A 20328-nucleotide genomic window follows, 5' to 3' on the forward strand; every position below is an offset into this window, starting at 1 on the left:
TGTAAGTGAACGTTAACAAAATGGATACATTGTCACATGAACTGCAATTTGTCTATGTGCTATGCAGATGGCGAAAAATGATAAATATAAGTTGGCAGATTCAAAATTTGTTGCATCAGCTGGCTGGTGTTCTTGTTTTATGAACCGGAATGGTTTCTGCCTCAGGCAGTGAACGAAGATAGCACAAAAGCTACCAAAAGACTTGGAAGAAAAAATTGAATCATTTCAGCAGTTCATCATTAAACGCAGAAAGGAGTGCTCATTTGAACTATCATAAATTGGAAATATGGATGAGACGCCTATGACCTTTGACTTATCAAGCAATAAAACAGTCAATGCTGTTGGTGAGAAAACTATTCTGATAAAAACGACCGGCCATGAAAAAACACATTTCACGGTTGTATTGGCCTGTTTAGCTGATGGATCAAAGCTGCCTCCTGTCATCATTTTTAAAAGGAAGACGCTGCCGTAAAGCATGAAATTTCCTGCTGGTGTCATCATTCATGCACAGCAAAAGGGATGGATGGACGAAAGTGGAACAATTGAATGGTTGGAGAAAGTATGGAACAAGAGACCAGGTGCAATTCTTCGGAAACCTTCAATGCTTGTATGGGATATGTTTCGTGCACACAAGACCGATGAAGTAAAAAAGGCCGCAAAGAAAATGAAAACAACATTGGCTGTGATACCAGGAGGTTTAACGTCTGTGTTACAACCTCTTGATGTCTGCCTTAACAAACCTTTTAAGGACAAGTTACAAAAGATGTGGGCAGAATGGGTTTGTTCAGGGGCTGTGAAAATGACAAAAGGCAGGAATTTAATGAGGCCGGACATCGATTTGGTTGCCAAGTGGGTAAAAGAAGCGTGGGACTCAATTCCATCAGAAATGATTGCAAAATCATTCAGGAAGTGCTGTATCAGCAATGCCATGGATGGAACAGAGGATGATGCTATATTTCAATCCGACAATGACAAGGAGAGCGAGAAGGAGAACGACACACTATCGGATTACCATGATGACATATATGATGAAAGCATGCCCATAACAGAAGCCGAGTTTCGTGAACTGTTTGGCAAGTCTGATACAGAGCCAGATTTTGAAGGATTCTAAAAGTGATAGAACTTTTATAATTCATGATTTTAGAATGACGATTAATTAAATTTCCATTAAGACTTAACACTTTAGAATTGTTTATATTTCACCATATAAATTAGCTTTCTTACTTTCATTTTATTTAATAATGTGATTTGCCTAAATAAACGTATTCAGAACTCACTTTGTGCATCTTGTGATGTACCGGTAGTCTAGAAATTATGGGTTGGCTTATATGCGGGTCATGCACTTTATAACAGTTTTACCAATTCAGTTTGGGGGGGGGTCAGCTTATATGCGAATGGGCTTATACGCGAGTATATACGGTACTGATACAATATACAAATGCTTACTGATACAATACCAATACTTACTGATACTATATCCAAATGCATACTGATACAATATACCAATGCTTAATGAAACATACTTACTGATACAATATACAAATGCTTACTGAAACAATATACAAATGCTTACTGAAACAATATACAGATGCTTACTGATACTATATACAAATGCATCCTGAAACAATATACAAATGCTTACTGATACAATATACAAATGCATACTGAAACAATATACAAATGCTTACTGATACTATATACAAATGTGTGTGTGTGATATTTGGATTTTTTAATGTAGCTTTAACAATTTTTCAGTCATACCACTAAGATATCTGCTGTGTGGCAATTTATAGTGATGTCTAGCACTGGGAAATCATGCCGCAGACATGTAGCATGATGTCCCACCTAGTCACATTATCCTGAGACCAGGCCGACCAGTTCTAACACTAATCACTTAATGCTGAGCACCATGCGAGGCAGCTGTTAGTACCATTTCTGTAAGTCTTTGGTATGACTTGACCTCCCGCATTCAAGGCGGACGCTCTAACCACTAAGCCACCAGAGTGGTATATATACAAAAGCATACTGAAACAATATACTAATGCCTACTGATACAGTATACAAATGCTTACTGATAAAATATACAAATGCTTACTGATACAATATACAAATGCTTACTGATACTATATACAAATGTTTACTGATACTATATACAAATCATGGGAGTGATACTCAACATGACATTTTCCTTACACTTTGATTAAACATCAAAATACAGAATGAATACAACAAATACCCTGTGACATATTTTAACTGCTGATTGAAAGCGAGCCTATTTTTAGAAACGAATCCGTAATTTATTTATATCTTTACAGCACATATACTGTATTATAAAGCAGGTCTATAGCAGGGGTTGGCAACCTTGTTTTTATAGCGTGACACCTTTTTTCTGGATTAATTACAAAATGAATGAGTGCGTGCCACCAGTAAGAGAGTAACACTGTTAAAATCAAGATTTTTTGCTGCCCTTTGCATGCCACACAAAACCTCTTGACGTGCCACCTTGTGGCACGCGTGCCGTTGTTTGCCAACCACTCACCTATATTATCTTCTGTGCTTGCACTACAATCAATACTCTACCTAAGCTGATCATTTTTATTGTTGATTTTAGTTTGTGCATAATCATAGACGTCAATTTTAAATATTTTCCTTACTGACTGATTGCTTTGCAACTTGTAATTTCTCATGCTCCAATTTTAACAAATCTTTCACCAGCAATGTACTTAGAAAAGATTCAATTCATTCAAAGAAATGTTGTTGTTGTTCATCCCTTGAGATTGTAGATGACCATGACATCATTGGATGGATTGGTTTCTCGATGGCACACTAGTGACTGATCAGGCCAACTGGTGTTACTCTCGATGGCACACTAGTGACTGATCAGGCCAATTAGTGTTACTCTCTATGGCACACTAGTGACTGATCAGGCCAATTAGTGTTACTCTCTATGGCACACTAGTGACTGATCAGGCCATTTAGTGTTACTCTCTATGGCACACTAGTGACTGATTAGGCCATTTAGTGTTACTCTCTATGGCACACTAGTGACTGATCAGGCCAACTAGTGTTGCTCTCTATGGCACACTAGTGACTGATCAGGCCATTTAGTGTTACTCTCTATGGCACACTGGAAAGATGCTACTTGGTATTGTTTAATCAACAGACAAAGTGCTGCTCACACTACTGCACTACATCTGCAGCTCTTAGTCTGTAGATCCAGGATGGATGAGAATGCACCAGGTGGAACAATCCTGCACAAGATCCCAAGATGCAGAGTCAATGCTTAAGTGTGTGAAGCATTTCTTCTGACCATCATAAGATTGATTTCCCTTCTTCAGCTTGGTATAGAAGATCTTCTTTGTTAGTGACTTGTTGGACCCTCGTGATCTGGCCTGTCCATTTCATTTGTTGCTCTTTTAACAGCTGAGTGTGGATGTATGGAATGCCTGTCCATGTAAGAACCTTGTAGGTCCTTGTCTAGCTACAATGTCATGGCCTAAACAATGTCAAGGCTATGACACAGTAACTAGACAAGGATACACAAGTGATCCTATACCTTGCAATGGAGTAAATAAAACTATTGTCAAAGACTAAAAGGTGACACAAATAAAAATATTCTACCTAAGAAGAGTTATTATTTTCATGAAGTTTGGCTAATAACAAAGCTCCAAAGTTCTACAAAGTAAAATATATTGGAATGTTTACACTAATCATTCTTTGATCACCATGACAAATAACACAATATTCTTGTGGAAATCTGCATTCAGATTAAAGCATGCTAGACCATATTTGGATATTCTACCATATACTGAAAGAATCTGTATGCACTTTTCTGCCCATTCTGTTTGTTTACTGGGCTCTGGCAACCTTTCTGCATTGCAACAATGGGCCAAAGCAAATCTGAGATCATTCACCTGGCTGACACTGCCTAAAAGCCAAATGCAGAAGCAGTTTGCCAAGCATCTAGGTCAGTAGGATGCTTTCTGTGGAAATAGCCAAATGCAGATTGCAGCTGGCCAAGCATCTAGGTCAGTAGGATGATCTCTGTAGAAATTTATTCAATACTGTTAACTGCATATTTTATGAAGACATGTGTATCATGATTCTTTACATTTTTTGTATTTTCTTCCATATCCGATGGAAAATCAGCATCATATGTCCAACACCAAAAGGCCTTAATACCATAATGCTTTAGGTCAGTACTGAAAGGCCATTATGTCAGAATGCTTTGTCAATACTGAACGGCCTTTCTGCCAGAATGCTTTGTCAATATGAAATGCCTTTGATAGAATGCTTTGTCAATACTGAAAGGCCATTATGCCAGAATGCTTTGTCAATACTTAAAGGCCTTTATGCCAAAATAATTTCTGTCAAAACTGGTCAAATTCTGTTGTGCATTATTTTTAGAAAATGTTTTGTAATGCTGTTTTATTAGAACAGTATCCATTTTTGACATTAGGATCAGCATCATTTGTATGCACTTGAAAAGCTTTCAAGCCAGGATGCTTTCTGTCAAATTTTGGTCAAATTATGTGCCATAGTTGTATTTAAGGGTTTTATATCTTTTGGTAGCATCCACCTCATCTGATGGTGTATCATCACCCTTTGTACAAAAATAAAAGCCATTTTGTGTCATGTCTGGTAAAATTTTGCAGAATTTTTTGTGAAGCCATTTAACGAATTTTCAATCTTTAAAATGGCCACCATATTTAATTTGACTTGACATCAAATGTTTCAAATTGAACACTTTTATATCAAAATGATATCTATCAATTCTAGTCAATTACTGCTGAGAAGTTTTTGAGAGGAACCCGTTTACAAAATGTATATTTTTAGTAATGGCATCCATATGTGATGCTGGAGCAACATCATCTGTGTAAAACTTAAAGGGATTCATGCCAGGATTCTTGTTTTCAAAGTTAAACAAGTTCAGTTGAGGGTTTTTTTAAAAAAGGGCTTGTTAAAAGGTTTTTCTTTTTTCTGTTGCAGATTGTTATCATCTGAAAAGCTTTCTGTCAAATTAGTCAAATTCTGCTGAGCAGTCATTAAAAGTTATCTATTTTTAGTAGTGGTGGCATTATTTTATGGCAGACTGACATGTGTACAAATCGGAAATCCTATCTGAAATACCAAGCCGATTCTGTAAAATTTGGTCACATACTGCTGAGATGTTTTTTTGTTGTTGTAGGAAAATGTTATTTTAAAGGTTTTTCTTGTTTAAATAACAGCATTCTTATTTTCTGGTGGAATAGCATCATATGTAAAAAAAAACTGAAAGCTCTTTATGCCAAGTTGTATTCTGTCAGATTTTGTTGAATAGTTTTTGAGAAGTCATTTAAAAGTTTTAATTTTGTGTAATGGTGGACAGCTTTCTACATCAGATCGGCACTGGGAGCCATAGAGCAGATTTGGAAAAATTTGTTTAACTTTATTATTGCTAGTCATATCTGATATAAAATCAACATCATTTGTACAACAACAACAAACTAGCCATCTGTCAAATTCTTCTGAACAGTGTTTTAAATGACATTTGTAAGAGGTTTTTCTATTTTTAGTAACAGTAGCAATATTTGATGGTGGACTGCCATAATTTCACACCTTCCAACCTTTGAAGTGAAATACTGGAATGCAGGACATATGTGTGTGTGTTTGCATGTGTGTGCACATCCTTACTTATGTGTGTGTGTGTGTGCAAATCTATGCCAATAAAAACCTTCAACCAAAACCATGACAAGTGTTTATGCCACATAGTCACGAAAGTCTAACTTCTCAATAATGTATGCTTTACAAAATTAAAAAAGCATCTAATGCAAGTAAAGTTTCTGTCAACATTTACTGAATTCTGTTCAGCACTTTTTAAAAAGAAACTGAAACAATTTAATCCTTTTTACTGCTTGCTATATTTAATGATAAACTGACATCATTTGTAAAGCACTGAAAACATCCTGTTTCAGAAAACCGTCTCTTGAATGTTAATGATTTGTTCAGAAGGTTCCAAGAAGAAGTCATTAAAGGCTTTATATCAAGAATCCTTACTGTCAAATTTTGGTCAAGACCTGTTGAGCTATTTTGGAGAAAAAAGTCAAATAAAAGTTGTTATATTTTAGTATAGGTGACTCTGCTGGACAACATATTGGCACCCACTGAACAAACTGAAACATCTTGATAACCTAATGGTCAGTGTAAAATCATGCATGAATTGGTCAAGTGGTTGTTGAGGAAAATTATAAATGATAATTCTGAACACATCAGGATGCCCAAATGACCACATATGATCAAACAAACTCGCTTGGCAATATGGCCAAATGAGCTAAAACTTACAAGAATTTCAAAGAACGGACAAGCCTATATTTATATCTTACCTGGTAGTAGGTCTTTAGGGTAGAAAACCAATCCATCAGCTTTGAACTTGTGTGTACTGGCTTCCACATATGCACGGGAGCTTATGCTATCTGGTGGCCGGGACACTATTCCCAGTTCGATGGCCAATCTGGATGGAGCACCATCAGCACACACAAGCACCTGACAATTCACAAAGGTAGAAAAATTATTGTTGAATTCCTATACTTCAAGCAGATTTTTTTATACTGTAGAATTTTATCTTAAAAACTGAACATTTCTCTCTTCAAAGCAAATTTCTAGACACAATGCAATATTTTATCCTAATATGCCACTGATAAATTTCACAAACCCATTTCATAACTTCAAATACAAAAGGAAATATCATACTATGGTTATATAATGTAGAAGCATAAATCTCCGATACATCAACATGTCATTCAAGTCTTACTGTCAAACACTTCAGCATAATATTGACTTGTTCTGTTGCATGACAAACAGAATGATGCAGTTTTGCTCAAAGTAAAAATAAAATAAATAAAACACTTTTTTTAAAGAAAATATAATCATAAAATGGGCTCTTTTTTAACTGCAAGTTAATTACTGCTTCATAAATAAAAAGAGCAGAAAATACAATTATATTATACAAATACAGCCATTGGGATGGGTCAAATGGTGGGTGGGAAACATAACTGTCCATCCAAAACAGGTGATCCCACTAGACCATTATGCATACCTGCCAACCCCGAATGAAATACCTGCCAACCCCGAATGAAATATCAGCCAACCCCAAATGAAATATCAGCATAATCTAAGTGGCAAAAAAGTGTAATCAATGCATGCAAAGTATGATCTATATTTTGTATATAATAATCTATATTATGCCATGATTACAATAAACTAGGAGTGAAATGAGACACTCTACAACAAACTGATACAATTCACAATACAAAGCCTATGATACAAGGCATTATCAAAGCATATCAAATTTGATAGTTTGTCAGGTTTGTCACTGCCGTGGTGGTGCTATTTTATATGTGTTGACAAGTTGGTTGTATTTGAAATATGCAGAATGAAAATGGACATGTACTTATCATTTGTTCATATGCCATTAACATCCTTGATATGGTACGAAAAAAAAAATCCAAACAGACTACCTGTTGGGTATCAGTGATTTTTGTTCAATCTTTTAGGCCATTTCAGGCTGCTCCAGTAACCCGTGTGCTTTGTTTTGCACTGCTTCTTTGTCTTATCAATGTCACGTCTTAAATTACATTTAAAAGACAGTCTGGTGCTATCTTCAAAAAAGAAGTGATAGTGCAATTTCCTCACGCAAAGGAAATCTTCTAAATGAAGTCTGCATGTGTCAATGGAGATGACTAACACATAAATCCTTCACATTAAACTTCATGCAGATGAAAAAAATCTATTCTGTGGTCAGAGACACTCATTACTGACAGTAAAAAAAGAAACCTGACAACACCCACTACCATGTCACAAATTAACAAGGCGACTAAAACTTGCCATTTGGAATTTGCTGATTTTGTGTGATTTTTTTAAATATCCCAACAGTACATTCAGTTGCTGATTACATATATCAGTATAAAAAGAGATGGTACAAACTTGTTCCCACCTATGATCTAAGCACTGTACAGATTATTTAGTAGATACTTGTTGCATGAAGTTTCTCTGTTGCTTTGTATCTAATTTTACCTAGTTTCGATGCAAATACTTCCAGTGTGTCATGCAGTGAATAATGCCACAGTTCTGATTGGTGGTTATTGTTTGACTCTGAACTTGAACAAACTATAGCCATTAATCTGAATTTGATGTGACATATTTATCTGCATGACACACTAGAAGTATAGCCCTCAAACTGAATGCAAGCAGACAAGATGTGAAGCAACTTCCCAATAAGTGGTTATTAAATGATCAGCAAAGAATGTAAATCATACATGTGGAACAAATCTGGAATGTTATTTTTATGATGACATATGTTATCAGTGGCTGGGTATGTTCATGGGATAAAATAATTAGCATGGAATTGGTAATGGGATGGGACATGGGCATATATCACATGAGTCACAACCTTGTGTTTGTTAATTAGCATGGAATTGGTAATGGGATGGGACATGGGCATATATCACATGAGTCACAACCTTGTGTTTGTTAATTAGCATGGAATTGGTAATGGGATGGGACATGGGCATATATCACATGAGTCAGAACCTTGTGTTTGTTAATTAGCATGGAAATGGTAATGGGATGGGACATGGGCATATATCACATGAGTCAGGACCTTGTGTTTGTTAATTAGCATGGAATTGGTAATGGGATGGGACATGGGCATATATCACATGAGTCAGAACCTTGTGTTTGTTAATTAGTATGGAATTGGTAATGGGATGGGACATGGGCATATATCACATGAGTCAGAACCTTGTGTTTGTTAATTAGCATGGAATTGGTAATGGGATGGGACATGGGCATATATCACATGAGTCAGAACCTTGTTTTTGTTAATTAGCATGGAATTGGTAATGGGATGGGACATGGGCATATATCACATGAGTCACAACCTTGTATTTGTTAATTAGCATGGAATTGGTAATGGGATGGGACATGGGCATATATCACATGAGTCAGAACCTTGTGTTTGTTAATTAGCATGGAATTGGTAATGGGATGGGACATGGGCATATATCACATGAGTCAGGACCTTGTGTTTGTTAATTAGCATGGAATTGGTAATGGGATGGGACATGGGCATATATCACATGAGTCAGAACCTTGTGTTTGTTAATTAGTATGGAATTGGTAATGGGATGGGACATGGGCATATATCACATGAGTCAGAACCTTGTGTTTGTTAATTAGCATGGAATTGGTAATGGGATGGGACATAGGCATATATCACATGAGTCAGAACCTTGTGTTTGTTAATTAGTATGGAACTGGTAATGGGATGGGACATGGGCATATATCACATGAGTCAGAACCTTGTGTTTGTTAATTAGTATGGAATTGGTAATGGGATGGGACATGGGCATATATCACATGAGTCAGGACCTTGTGTTTGTTAATTAGCATGGAATTGGTAATGGGATGGGACATGGGCATATATCACATGAGTCACAACCTTGTGTTTGTTAATTAGCATGGAATTGGTAATGGGATGGGACATGGGCATATACCACATGAGTCACAACCTTGTGTTTGTTAATTAGCATGGAATTGGTAATGGGATGGGACATGGGCATATATCACATGAGTCACAACCTTGTGTTTGTTAATTAGCATGGAACTGGTAATGGGATGGGACATGGGCATATATCACATGAGTCACAACCTTGTGTTTGTTAATTAGCATGGAATTGGTAATGGGATGGGACATGGGCATATATCACATGAGTCACAACCTTGTGTTTGTTAATTAGCATGGAATTGGTAATGGGATGGGACATGGGCATATATCACACGAGTCAGAACCTTGTGTTTGTTAATTAGTATGGAATTGGTAATGGGATGGGACATGGGCATATATCACATGAGTCAGGACCTTGTGTTTGTTAATTAGCATGGAATTGGTAATGGGATGGGACATGGGCATATATCACATGAGTCAGGACCTTGTGTTTGTTAATTAGCATGGAATTGGTAATGGGATGGGACATGGGCATATATCACATGAGTCAGGACCTTGTGTTTGTTAATTAGCATGGAATTGGTAATGGGATGGGACATGGGCATATATCACATGAGTCAGAACCTTGTGTTTGTTAATTAGCATGGAATTGGTAATGGGATGGGACATGGGCATATATCACATGAGTCAGAACCTTGTGTTTGTTAATTAGCATGGAATTGGTAATGGGATGGGACATGGGCATATATCACATGAGTCAGAACCTTGTGTTTGTTAATTAGTATGGAATTGGTAATGGGATGGGACATGGGCATATATCACATGAGTCACAACCTTGTGTTTGTTAATTTGTAGAAAACAAGTAGGTGTTGTCAATAGTTTTCTGTTTACTGATGGAAATTTGTACCTGTTTATACTACAGCTGTCTCAAATTAAATTTCAATTTAAAGAATGAAAAGACAAATGACTAATAATTATTCATGGCTGCTAATGATTAAATGAACTTGGAGAGAATAAGTTTCATTTTGCATCTATTCTCCATCTCTTGTAATGATCTGGATATTGATACCGCAATAGCAAAGAGGTGATGGGCAATTGGAATAGAAGGGTTGTTGATCATGAATAGTATTACCACTTATTCATGTTGTGCTTCCTACATATTTTGATTGGTTTAAAAAGTAAATAAAGTCTGTCACAGCCTGTGCAGAAATATGCTACTTTTCACAGCATTTCAAGCATCAGTTGTTTTTATTTTCCTTTATATTTGCATGTTGTTGTTTCTCTTCTTACAGTGGATGCAAGAGGTTGTGGGTTCGAACCCCAGCCAAGTCATACCAAAAGACTTACAAAAATGGTACTAGCAACTGCCTTGCTAGGCACTCAGCATTAAGAGGTTAGTGTTAGGACTGGTCAGCCTGGTGTCAGGATAATGTGACTGGGTGGGACATCATGCTTCACGTCTGCGGCATGATGCCTCAGTGTGACATCACTATAAACTGCCACAATGCAGGCATCGTAGCATTATGATTGAACATTTTTTAAAGCTACTTTAAAAATCCAACACACACACACACACACACACTTATTATAGCAATAAACAGCAATTATTAGAGTGAAACTATCATAATGACATCAAAAATCATGTTAAGTTAAACAAATCACTCAGGCTATTATTAATTAAACAAGGTGTATCAAACTGTTAATCATTCTATAAGTGTAATACAGGAGAGTTGTCTACCCTTGCTCTAAATTGTCGATCTGATTCCTCCAGTTTAATGGTCCACAAGCCAGTCTCCTTATCAAAAATAGCACTGGATACTGCGCACTCTTCTTTAAGGTCGGCTCCCATTCTGGTGAAAAATAATTCATGTCAGCTGTAACTGAATAAAAGATATGCATTCTGTCTTCCTGCAGAGAGCAGATAGAAGGTTTATTTCTACCACAAATAAACATGAGAATTTAAATATGCAATCACGTAACACTTCCACTATTTCAAAACTCCATATTGTTTAAACATGGTCAAGTAAAAATGAAATACATAGATCTGGTTACATTTTTTTTAAATTATGGTAGGTAGGTTGGTACAAATGTTTTTTTTCTTTTCTTCTTGGTCTGGATGGATTTAAATTGAGCATAAACTTGAAAATAAACATAATTTACAGACTAAATCAGAATGAAGCTAAAGGAGAATTGTTAAATGGGATACAAAACAAAGATTAGTTATATGTAGGTAAAATGTAAATAAGGGACAAATATGTGTGACAGATGTCTACATGACAAATGTCTCCATGACAGATGTCCTATAAAAAAAGAAAATCACATTAGGATTAACAAAGGTTTTCTGCAAATGATTTTAACATGCTGCTACCATTTAATATACATCATTCCCTCATTATAACATGATTCCTTTTACGAGGCATGTGTATGGACACAGATCCCATTTGATTAAGTGGTGGTGTTATTATTATTATGTAATTCATTATAAGGCAATCTCACTATAAGGTGGTATTCAATGTGACTCCAGGATGGGGTATAACGGGGGAACATTGAATGTATATTATGTTCCATAATGTGGGCTCACTATAAAGTAGTATACTGTATGGCTCCCATAAATAGAGTCATAATGAGTGACTATGTTATGCACTTCATTACAAGGTGGTCTTGTTATAGACTGTATATTCTGCAGCTCCCATGGAGTGTTATAATGAGGGAGTAGTATATAATGTACAACAGTACAAGGTGGTATTCCCAAAGACTCCCATGAATGGCATTATACTGAGGCAGTACTGTCACATACTTCATTATAAGGTGATCTCACTATAAGGTGGTATATTATATTGCTCCCATTGAAAGGATTATAATGAGGTAGTACTGAATCATGTATATTCTACAGCTACAATGGAGTGTTATAATGAGGGAGTACTATACAATGTACAACAGTACAAGGCAGTATACCCAAAGACTCCCATGAAAGGCATTATGCCAAGGCAGTACTGTCATGTACTTCATTATAAGGTGATCTCACTATAAGATGGTATATTCTATTGCTCCCATTGAAAGGATTATAATGAGTTAGTACTGAATCATGTATATTCTGCAGCTCCCATGGAGTGTTATAATGAGGGAGTACTATATAATGTACAACAGTACAATGTGGTATTCCCAAAGACTCACATGAATGGCATTATACTGAGACAGAACTGTCATGTACTTCATTATAAGGTGATCTCACTATAAGGTGGTACACTCTATGACTCCCATGGACAGCCATACACTGACTGCTGTATACCTGAAAACTCGTGTTAACATAACCAACCTTTTAGCAGCCATGGCTATAGCCTCATCCAGGTGGATCCGCTTGCAGGCAATGGCAGCTGGAATTTCTCCATATTCTTCTTTACTTCTTCCAACATAACTCAGTCCTCCTGGGCTGCACAGACCCCCACTGTCTGCCTGCAATCAAACTAGTACTGGTGAAACAATGTAAAACATGCACTCCAGGGCAGTACAGACACAAAGTCACAGTGTCTTTCTGCAATCAATCTAGTACTGATGAAACAATGTAAATCATTACAAGTTTTGTAATGTGGTTTACAAAATCTATTGGTGCGAACTTTATATGCCAATTCCTAATTCATCTTGAACCTTTCATTTTCCAAATGTTTTGCTTAAATGAGCAAATTACACCAATACATTCTTACTTATTTTTTCAATAAAAGGAATTATTCTGAAGCATGGAGCTGTGTTCAGCACTTTAAATTATTTCTAATCTGAGATCAATTGGTCCCGGAGAAAAAAATATATGTCAGCAGATGTATTAGGTTAACGAGTGTATCTCAATCATCCCCAGTACAGATGCAATTGAGACTGACTGGGATTGAAGTACGGACATAAGCTGCTTTTCACAAGGAAACCTAGCTGAAATAACCAGGGAAACAATTCTCAGTGAACCATCCCTCATCTACTGATAAAGAACACAGCTCACATCTTCTCTGAACTGACGCTACAGATAGAAGAAAAATGGTATTAAGTGTAAAATTTTCAAATAAAGCCTCATTCAAAGACTATGGGACTGATGATGATGATAATGATGAATTTTTAATTAATTTTTTTAAAACTAAAAACTGATCTTTAACAAGTAAAACTTACACCCATATTCAGGTCCAAAATACTGGACAAATACGGGAAAAACGGGACACTTGGCAGCTATGAAATTCTTATGTGGTTTCAAGATCTCCAACAAAAGAAACTAAACAGGAGGTAAATGAATGCCAGGTCCACTGTAGAATTCAAGGTTCCAAGAAGCAAGAGATAAAGGCAAGATGACAAGGCAGTCTTGGCCTGTGAAGTCCTTAACAATTCCTGGATTTTGTGTGTTAGTTCTAGGGAAAACAAACCTGACCAGGAAATGTAAGATAATTTCATTCAGATATACACGAAATCCTGAGATGAAATGAGATCTGATATCTCTATGTTGGCAACAAGCATTAACTAAAGAAAGATTGTAAAACAGTGTGATCTTCACTAAAGTTGTCTGGAGATTAATTAGAAGTTAATAACACACACTGCATTAAATGACATTAATAAAACTAATACACGAACAATCAAACATGTAAACGCTAGAAGTGAAAACATATGAATGGATAATTTTGATAAATAATTAGAAGTGCATACCTATTTTTATTGCCAATTCCTTAACCTGCAATGGGTTGAAAGGTATGTGGCTTGTTATGTGCTAGCACTGAAAAATTATTAATCAAAATGAACTTTTTTATAATTAAGGACTGAGGAATAATGTCTTGATAATAAAGAAATATTAATATCAGGTCCAAATACAACATAACCCCATCATTGTGGTATATTTTCTTTAAGTGACCATTATTTTCTTGTCTTGAAATTAAGAGGATGTCCAGAGAGAAATGAGGATGTTTCATTGCACATGGGTAGATGACAGCAAGTCAGACTGAGTTGATGCATGTGCTCTAAGAATTTACAGAAGAAGACAATGGTGCAACTAGCAATAATGAAAGGTAACATATTACTGACTTTACTTGCACTTTCAAACATATCCATCTTCAATCAGATCATCCTCAGTCTTTTCTGTCAGAGAACTTTGATCTAATTCATCACCATTCTGAATTACTTTCTTTCACATGAACAATCAGATGTTGGAAAGAGACAAAGTCACAACTGAACACTGTTGTCCTTTGCTGTCGTAACAGATCGGCCAAAAAACCAAACTGACATGCATTCCTACAGCTACTTCTGAGGTTATTTCCTGATCTAACCAAAATGGCACAGCAATGTTCTGATCAATCTACCTTATCATCTTACAATGCAGAGAGGACCCTCATTCGCATATCAATAGGGGACCTTTCTTGCTGCGTACCTGGTGATGTGTGGTTGGGTAAATCAAGAGTTTTCAATCTCCTGTACATTGTCTCAGGTAATGATTATTTAATTCAATCAAGGTCTGTGACATCATCAGGTGACATTGTTTTATTTCAGTATGCATGTATTTATACTCTGAAGAAAACTTTCAACAGGAACAGTTGTTTTGTAATCTTGGTTACATGCTTGTATTGTACATCAAATAAAATAAGGCCAAAACAAAAATATTTGTCTTTCTGGTCGGCAGACCAACCCTATTCTTTGCTGCTGACCCTTGCACATTTTTCTCCTAGGGAAAAAAATTTAATTTTTATTTTAAAAAATTGATTTGTGAATCTAATTGAGCGAGTTTGGCCCAGTACTTGCATCACTTATCACATTATTTATATTAATTATTATAATATTTTTAAAATAAATCCCTACCTACCTACCCTAATTTTAAACTAATGCAATAGGAAACACATTTTTTTTTGCCTTATGGGGAAAACCATGGTACATGTTAATAAGATGTATCCACTAACCAAGTGACATGACTCTTAAGTTAACTGTATTTTAGAAAATGACCACAACAAAAACTTGAACCCTGAGGTTACTCAATGGTGTCGAGACTTTAGTGTATACATGGATGGACAGGAATTAATGGCACGAACACGAATGCCAAGGTGATCTCTTGAGGTCCTTGATAATGCTAGTGCAAGCATTCTTGAGACTGTATGTATATATATATATATATATATATATATATATATATATATATATATATATATATAGATATATAATATGAAAAGAACTAAATTTCTTCAATGAAAATTTACAGAAATGCATAATTTAGCAATAAAACTTGTATTAGTTTAAACAGAGTTATTTTACTAAAAAGAAAAAAATGAAAATGCATGTTAATAATGGGAAAGAAGTAAAGATGAACTGGAGTCACAGCCACAACATAAACTTCCACAGTTATGGCCCTTTTCTAGAATACCATATATTATATGTTAGCATTTTTCAAGTTAAAACTTGGCCAACTACTTGGGAAAATTACAGACACTGATCAAACAGCTTCTAAAACAATCTTACCACATGTGCTTTATTTTCCTTCAGCAATTTCTCATATATCCCCATTTCCTGAAGAAGTTCTATAGCAGTCTTACACACTGCATCTCCACAATACTTGTCACGCGGGAATTTCTTCTTCTCTAGGAGGAGACATTTCCATCCCAATTTTCCTAAACAAAATTTGAGAAAAATACATCTATACTTAAACACTGGTAAACCAATGCAAAATGTTAACGTCAAAGTGGTCTACCTATACTGGTGATGAAAGGAAAACTTGAAAGTTTATAAGAGCATAATTGCCATAATATAAACTATTTAAGCAGCTTTTGGACATTTGGTTATGTGGGTTTTAATGCCATTTTTCAGCACTTGATAGACTATACTATATACAGTGGTCAGTATACATGTGGGAAGAACCCACAAGGACCCAAGGAAGAACCACGAACCCACAGGAAGCTACTGGCAAGCTTTCTCACATACCAACATTATTCTTGTACTCTAAAGAATTAAAACATATCAGTATTTTGTCTGAATATTTTGCAACTACTTGGGAAATTATAGCACCAAGCCAGCTAATATTTCAACCATAATTTGCAGGTGCACTACAATGGTGTGCATGTTAAGCATAGTTAAACATAGCAGATAAATTTATTGTTACCAAGGAAATAGCCACATGTTGCCCCTGAAGGTCCAGATCCCACAATAGCCACATCGTACCAGTCCTTCTCTACAGCCTGAAAAACACAAACAGTAATACAGTAATGACACTTGGTAAAAGATGGAAAACCAATTATTCCGAGAAAAAGCTGAAAATATTCCAAATGTCTAAATCCTAGCTGTTTACCACACCAAGCAGTGTTCAAGCTTTGTACTGACCAAAAGTCATCTGAAATCAACCAAATGGCTCCCTTTATTTTATTGCATGTAGGAAATATTTAATAACAGCATGACCTGCCTTAAAGGATACCCATGTGTAATTGACATCTGCGCACAAATGGCACTATCAGTAATGCCATTAAAAATCGACATTTATACCACGTAACAAATTGAACATTTATACCAAATACAAAACAGACATCTATACCACACAGCAAAATGGGCTTTCATACCACATAGCAAATTGAACATTTATACCAAATACAAAACACATCTAAACCACATAATAAAATGGGCATTTATTCCTTATGAATTGGACATTTATACCATATAGCAAAACAGACATTTATACCACATAGCAAAATGGGGATTCATACCACATAGCAAAATGGGCATTTGTACCACATAGCAAATTGAACATTTATACCAAATACAAAACAGACATCTATACCACACAGCAAAATGGGCATTCATACCACATAGCAAATTGAACATTTATACCAAATACAAAACAAACATCTATACCACATAGCAAAATGGGCATTCATACCACATAGCAAATTGAACATTTATACCAAATACAAAACACATCTAAACCACATAATAAAATGGGCATTTATTCCTTATAAATTGGACATTTATACCATATAGCAAAACAGACATTTATACCACATAGCAAAATGGGCATTCATACCACATAGCAAAATGGGCATTTATACCACATAGCAAATTGAACATTTATACCAAATACAAAACAGACATCTATACCACACAGCAAAATGGGCATTCATACCACATAGCAAATTGAACATTTCTACCAAATACAAAACAAACATCTATACCACATAGCAAAATGGGCATTCATACCACATAGCAAAATGGACATTTATACCAAATGCAAAACACATCTAAACCAAATAATAAAATGGGCATTTATTCCTTATAAATTGGACATTTATACCATATAGCAAAACAGACATTTATACCACATAGCGAAATGGGCATTCATACCACATAGCAAAATGGGCATTCATACCACATAGCAAATTGAACATTTATACCAAATACAAAACAGACATCTATACCACACAGCAAAATGGGCATTCATACCACATAGCAAATTGAACATTTCTACCAAATACAAAACAAACATCTATACCACATAGCAAAATGGGCATTCATATCACATAGCAAAATGGACATTTATACCAAATGCAAAACACATCTAAACCACATAATAAAATGGGCATTTATTCCTTATAAATTGGACATTTATACCATATAGCAAAACAGACATTTATACCACATATCAAAATGGACATTTATACCAAATACAAAACAAACACCTATACCACATATCAAAATGGACATTTATACCAAATACAAAACAAACACCTATACCACATATCAAAATGGACATTTATACCAAATACAAAACAAACACCTATACCACATAGCAAAATGAACATTTATACCAAATACAAAACAAACACCTATACCACATAGCAAAATAGACATTTATACCAAATACAAAACAAACACCTATACCACATAGCAGAATGAAAATTTATACCATATGGCAAAATTAAACAATGATGGGCATTCAAAGAATTATTTTCAGAAACAGGCTCCAGCACAAATTATTTTATAACCAAATCACTCACCCTGTTTCAGATACCACCACTTGCATGATGTGGCCATATTTGTTAATTATTATTTTGATACAATGTTCAAATGTTGAAACTACTATACTTTAAAAAAAAAATGCTTTCAAGTGACTAATTTTCTGTGTATTTGCCTCTTATAACAAAAAAAAATTGTGATCTTGTCAACTAAAAATCTGATTTCATTTTTTTATTTCATTAAATAAATTGCTTTCTCCAGGTCCTGATATAACCCACAGCAGTAGTTTTGTTTTCTGAATGCAGCAAATTATCGATATACGGAAAACAGAAAACATAGAGGAATTATTGTTTTATTTAATCAGTCAAAACTGTAGCTTGAAGATTCATAATTAGTTAATGCCAATGTACCATAGATGTGTCACATTTACTGAAAACACTCACCCTGAATATCAACAGAGCCAGCAGCAACCAACTCTTCTGAACTAAATATATCAAAATAAAATGTAATTATCTATGGGGAAAAAGTTTATTTGAGGCTTTTACAAGTCACTAATCCACAAGTTTAACTGTCAAATATTCATATAGGTACCACTCCACATCAAGTCTGTTTGAGAAAGAGACTGTTTGATATTATTCATGCTGGACACACGAGTGCTAATTATTGGTAACCAATGAAATAAGGTGAACAAAACTTGTACTGTTCCCAAATCATTTTTGTAAACAAAGTTTATAGCAATCATCATACAATGGAGGGAGCTAAAAATATTAGTCCCAGCTGGGCATAAATATTTATCAGCCCCTCCCCTCACAGGTTTCTGGTTGGCCACCATCCTTGTTTCTCATTGCCTAACTACAAGTGTCTTTACAAATTTCAAAATGAAAATGCCACATTTTGTCCATTCATTCAATGTTTCTTTCAGGCAAACTGCATGATATTTTTTGATAGGCCAAATGGACAGCTCACTTAGAATATGGGAAGGGCCTGATCTACATGCATAATTGGCCATGGGAGTGGGGCTGTCCAACTCTTTTGGTACCGTTGATTAAGTACTCATAAATAAAGGCTTGCACTATTTAGCTAGAATGATGAATTTCACTTGAATACAATAACTTCTTGACAGACTGTTTTTGTACTACTACATGTAGTAATCTGTAAGTGTAAATGAGAATTTCATCAAACATCTAAATACCAGTACTGGATTGGAAAATTAACTACATGAATGAATACACACAAATTCTTAAAACATCTGTGACTCCTTCATAAAAAGCTCACTTAAATATAAAGGAAAAAATTTCTTTCCCTTTGATGTTCTTTTTAGTCAGGTTAAATTGGAATCATTATTCTAGGAGATGGAAATGCAAAAATAGCCACTTTGTGATTACATGATTAAAATTCCCAGTGCTGATACATGTACATATATATCTGATTTATTTCAATCTTATCAATTTCCTGGTTTTGCAAACACACACACAAATTTCATCAGAGTTTATATAAGTAGAAGTGCAAAATGGTTTAGTTTGCTTTTGGAGCCTAATGGCACATTAACACAAGTAGGCTACTTAGTGCTGAAGCAATTGGAATAAAGTGCCTTGACCAAGGACACATTACAGGTGGATGACCCAGGCTGGACCAAATTGTAGGATTCTAACTAATAACCTGAGCCCCGTATGCTAACAACTGAACCACCACACCTTGCCCATTTGCAAAAGGGAGAAAAATGTGCAGCCAGATCAATGCTTCAAATAAGCACCTCCCAAACTCAAGACGCGCACTCTAACATGTTAACCATTCAACCATTATTAGTCATGCTATTAAGTTGTGATTATTGTAAAAACTGGAATCTGGGTCCATTTGTGAAATAGTCATTTTATTCCAATTCATTTTGCTGGGTCATTTCG

The 20328-nt window shown here is 35.4% G+C and overlaps 1 protein-coding gene across 1 annotated transcript in view; it reads right to left on the reverse strand.

Annotated features, from left to right (window-relative positions):
* The window catches only part of LOC149775692 (conditioned medium factor receptor 1-like), a 52602-nt gene that overhangs the window by 22294 nt on the left and 9980 nt on the right, over positions 1-20328 (reverse strand). The window contains exons 2-6 of the mRNA XM_089944283.1: positions 16587-16662; positions 15950-16098; positions 12801-12937; positions 11223-11334; positions 6363-6522 (exon numbers count right to left, since the gene is read on the reverse strand). Of these exons, the coding sequence (XP_089800409.1) occupies positions 6363-6522; positions 11223-11334; positions 12801-12937; positions 15950-16098; positions 16587-16662 (634 nt within the window). The remainder of the gene's footprint in view (positions 1-6362; positions 6523-11222; positions 11335-12800; positions 12938-15949; positions 16099-16586; positions 16663-20328) is intronic.

Source organism: Sinohyriopsis cumingii, chromosome 19 (genome assembly GCF_028554795.1).
Source record: "Sinohyriopsis cumingii isolate HCF-2022 chromosome 19, ASM2855479v2, whole genome shotgun sequence".
NCBI lineage: Eukaryota > Metazoa > Mollusca > Bivalvia > Unionida > Unionidae > Sinohyriopsis > Sinohyriopsis cumingii.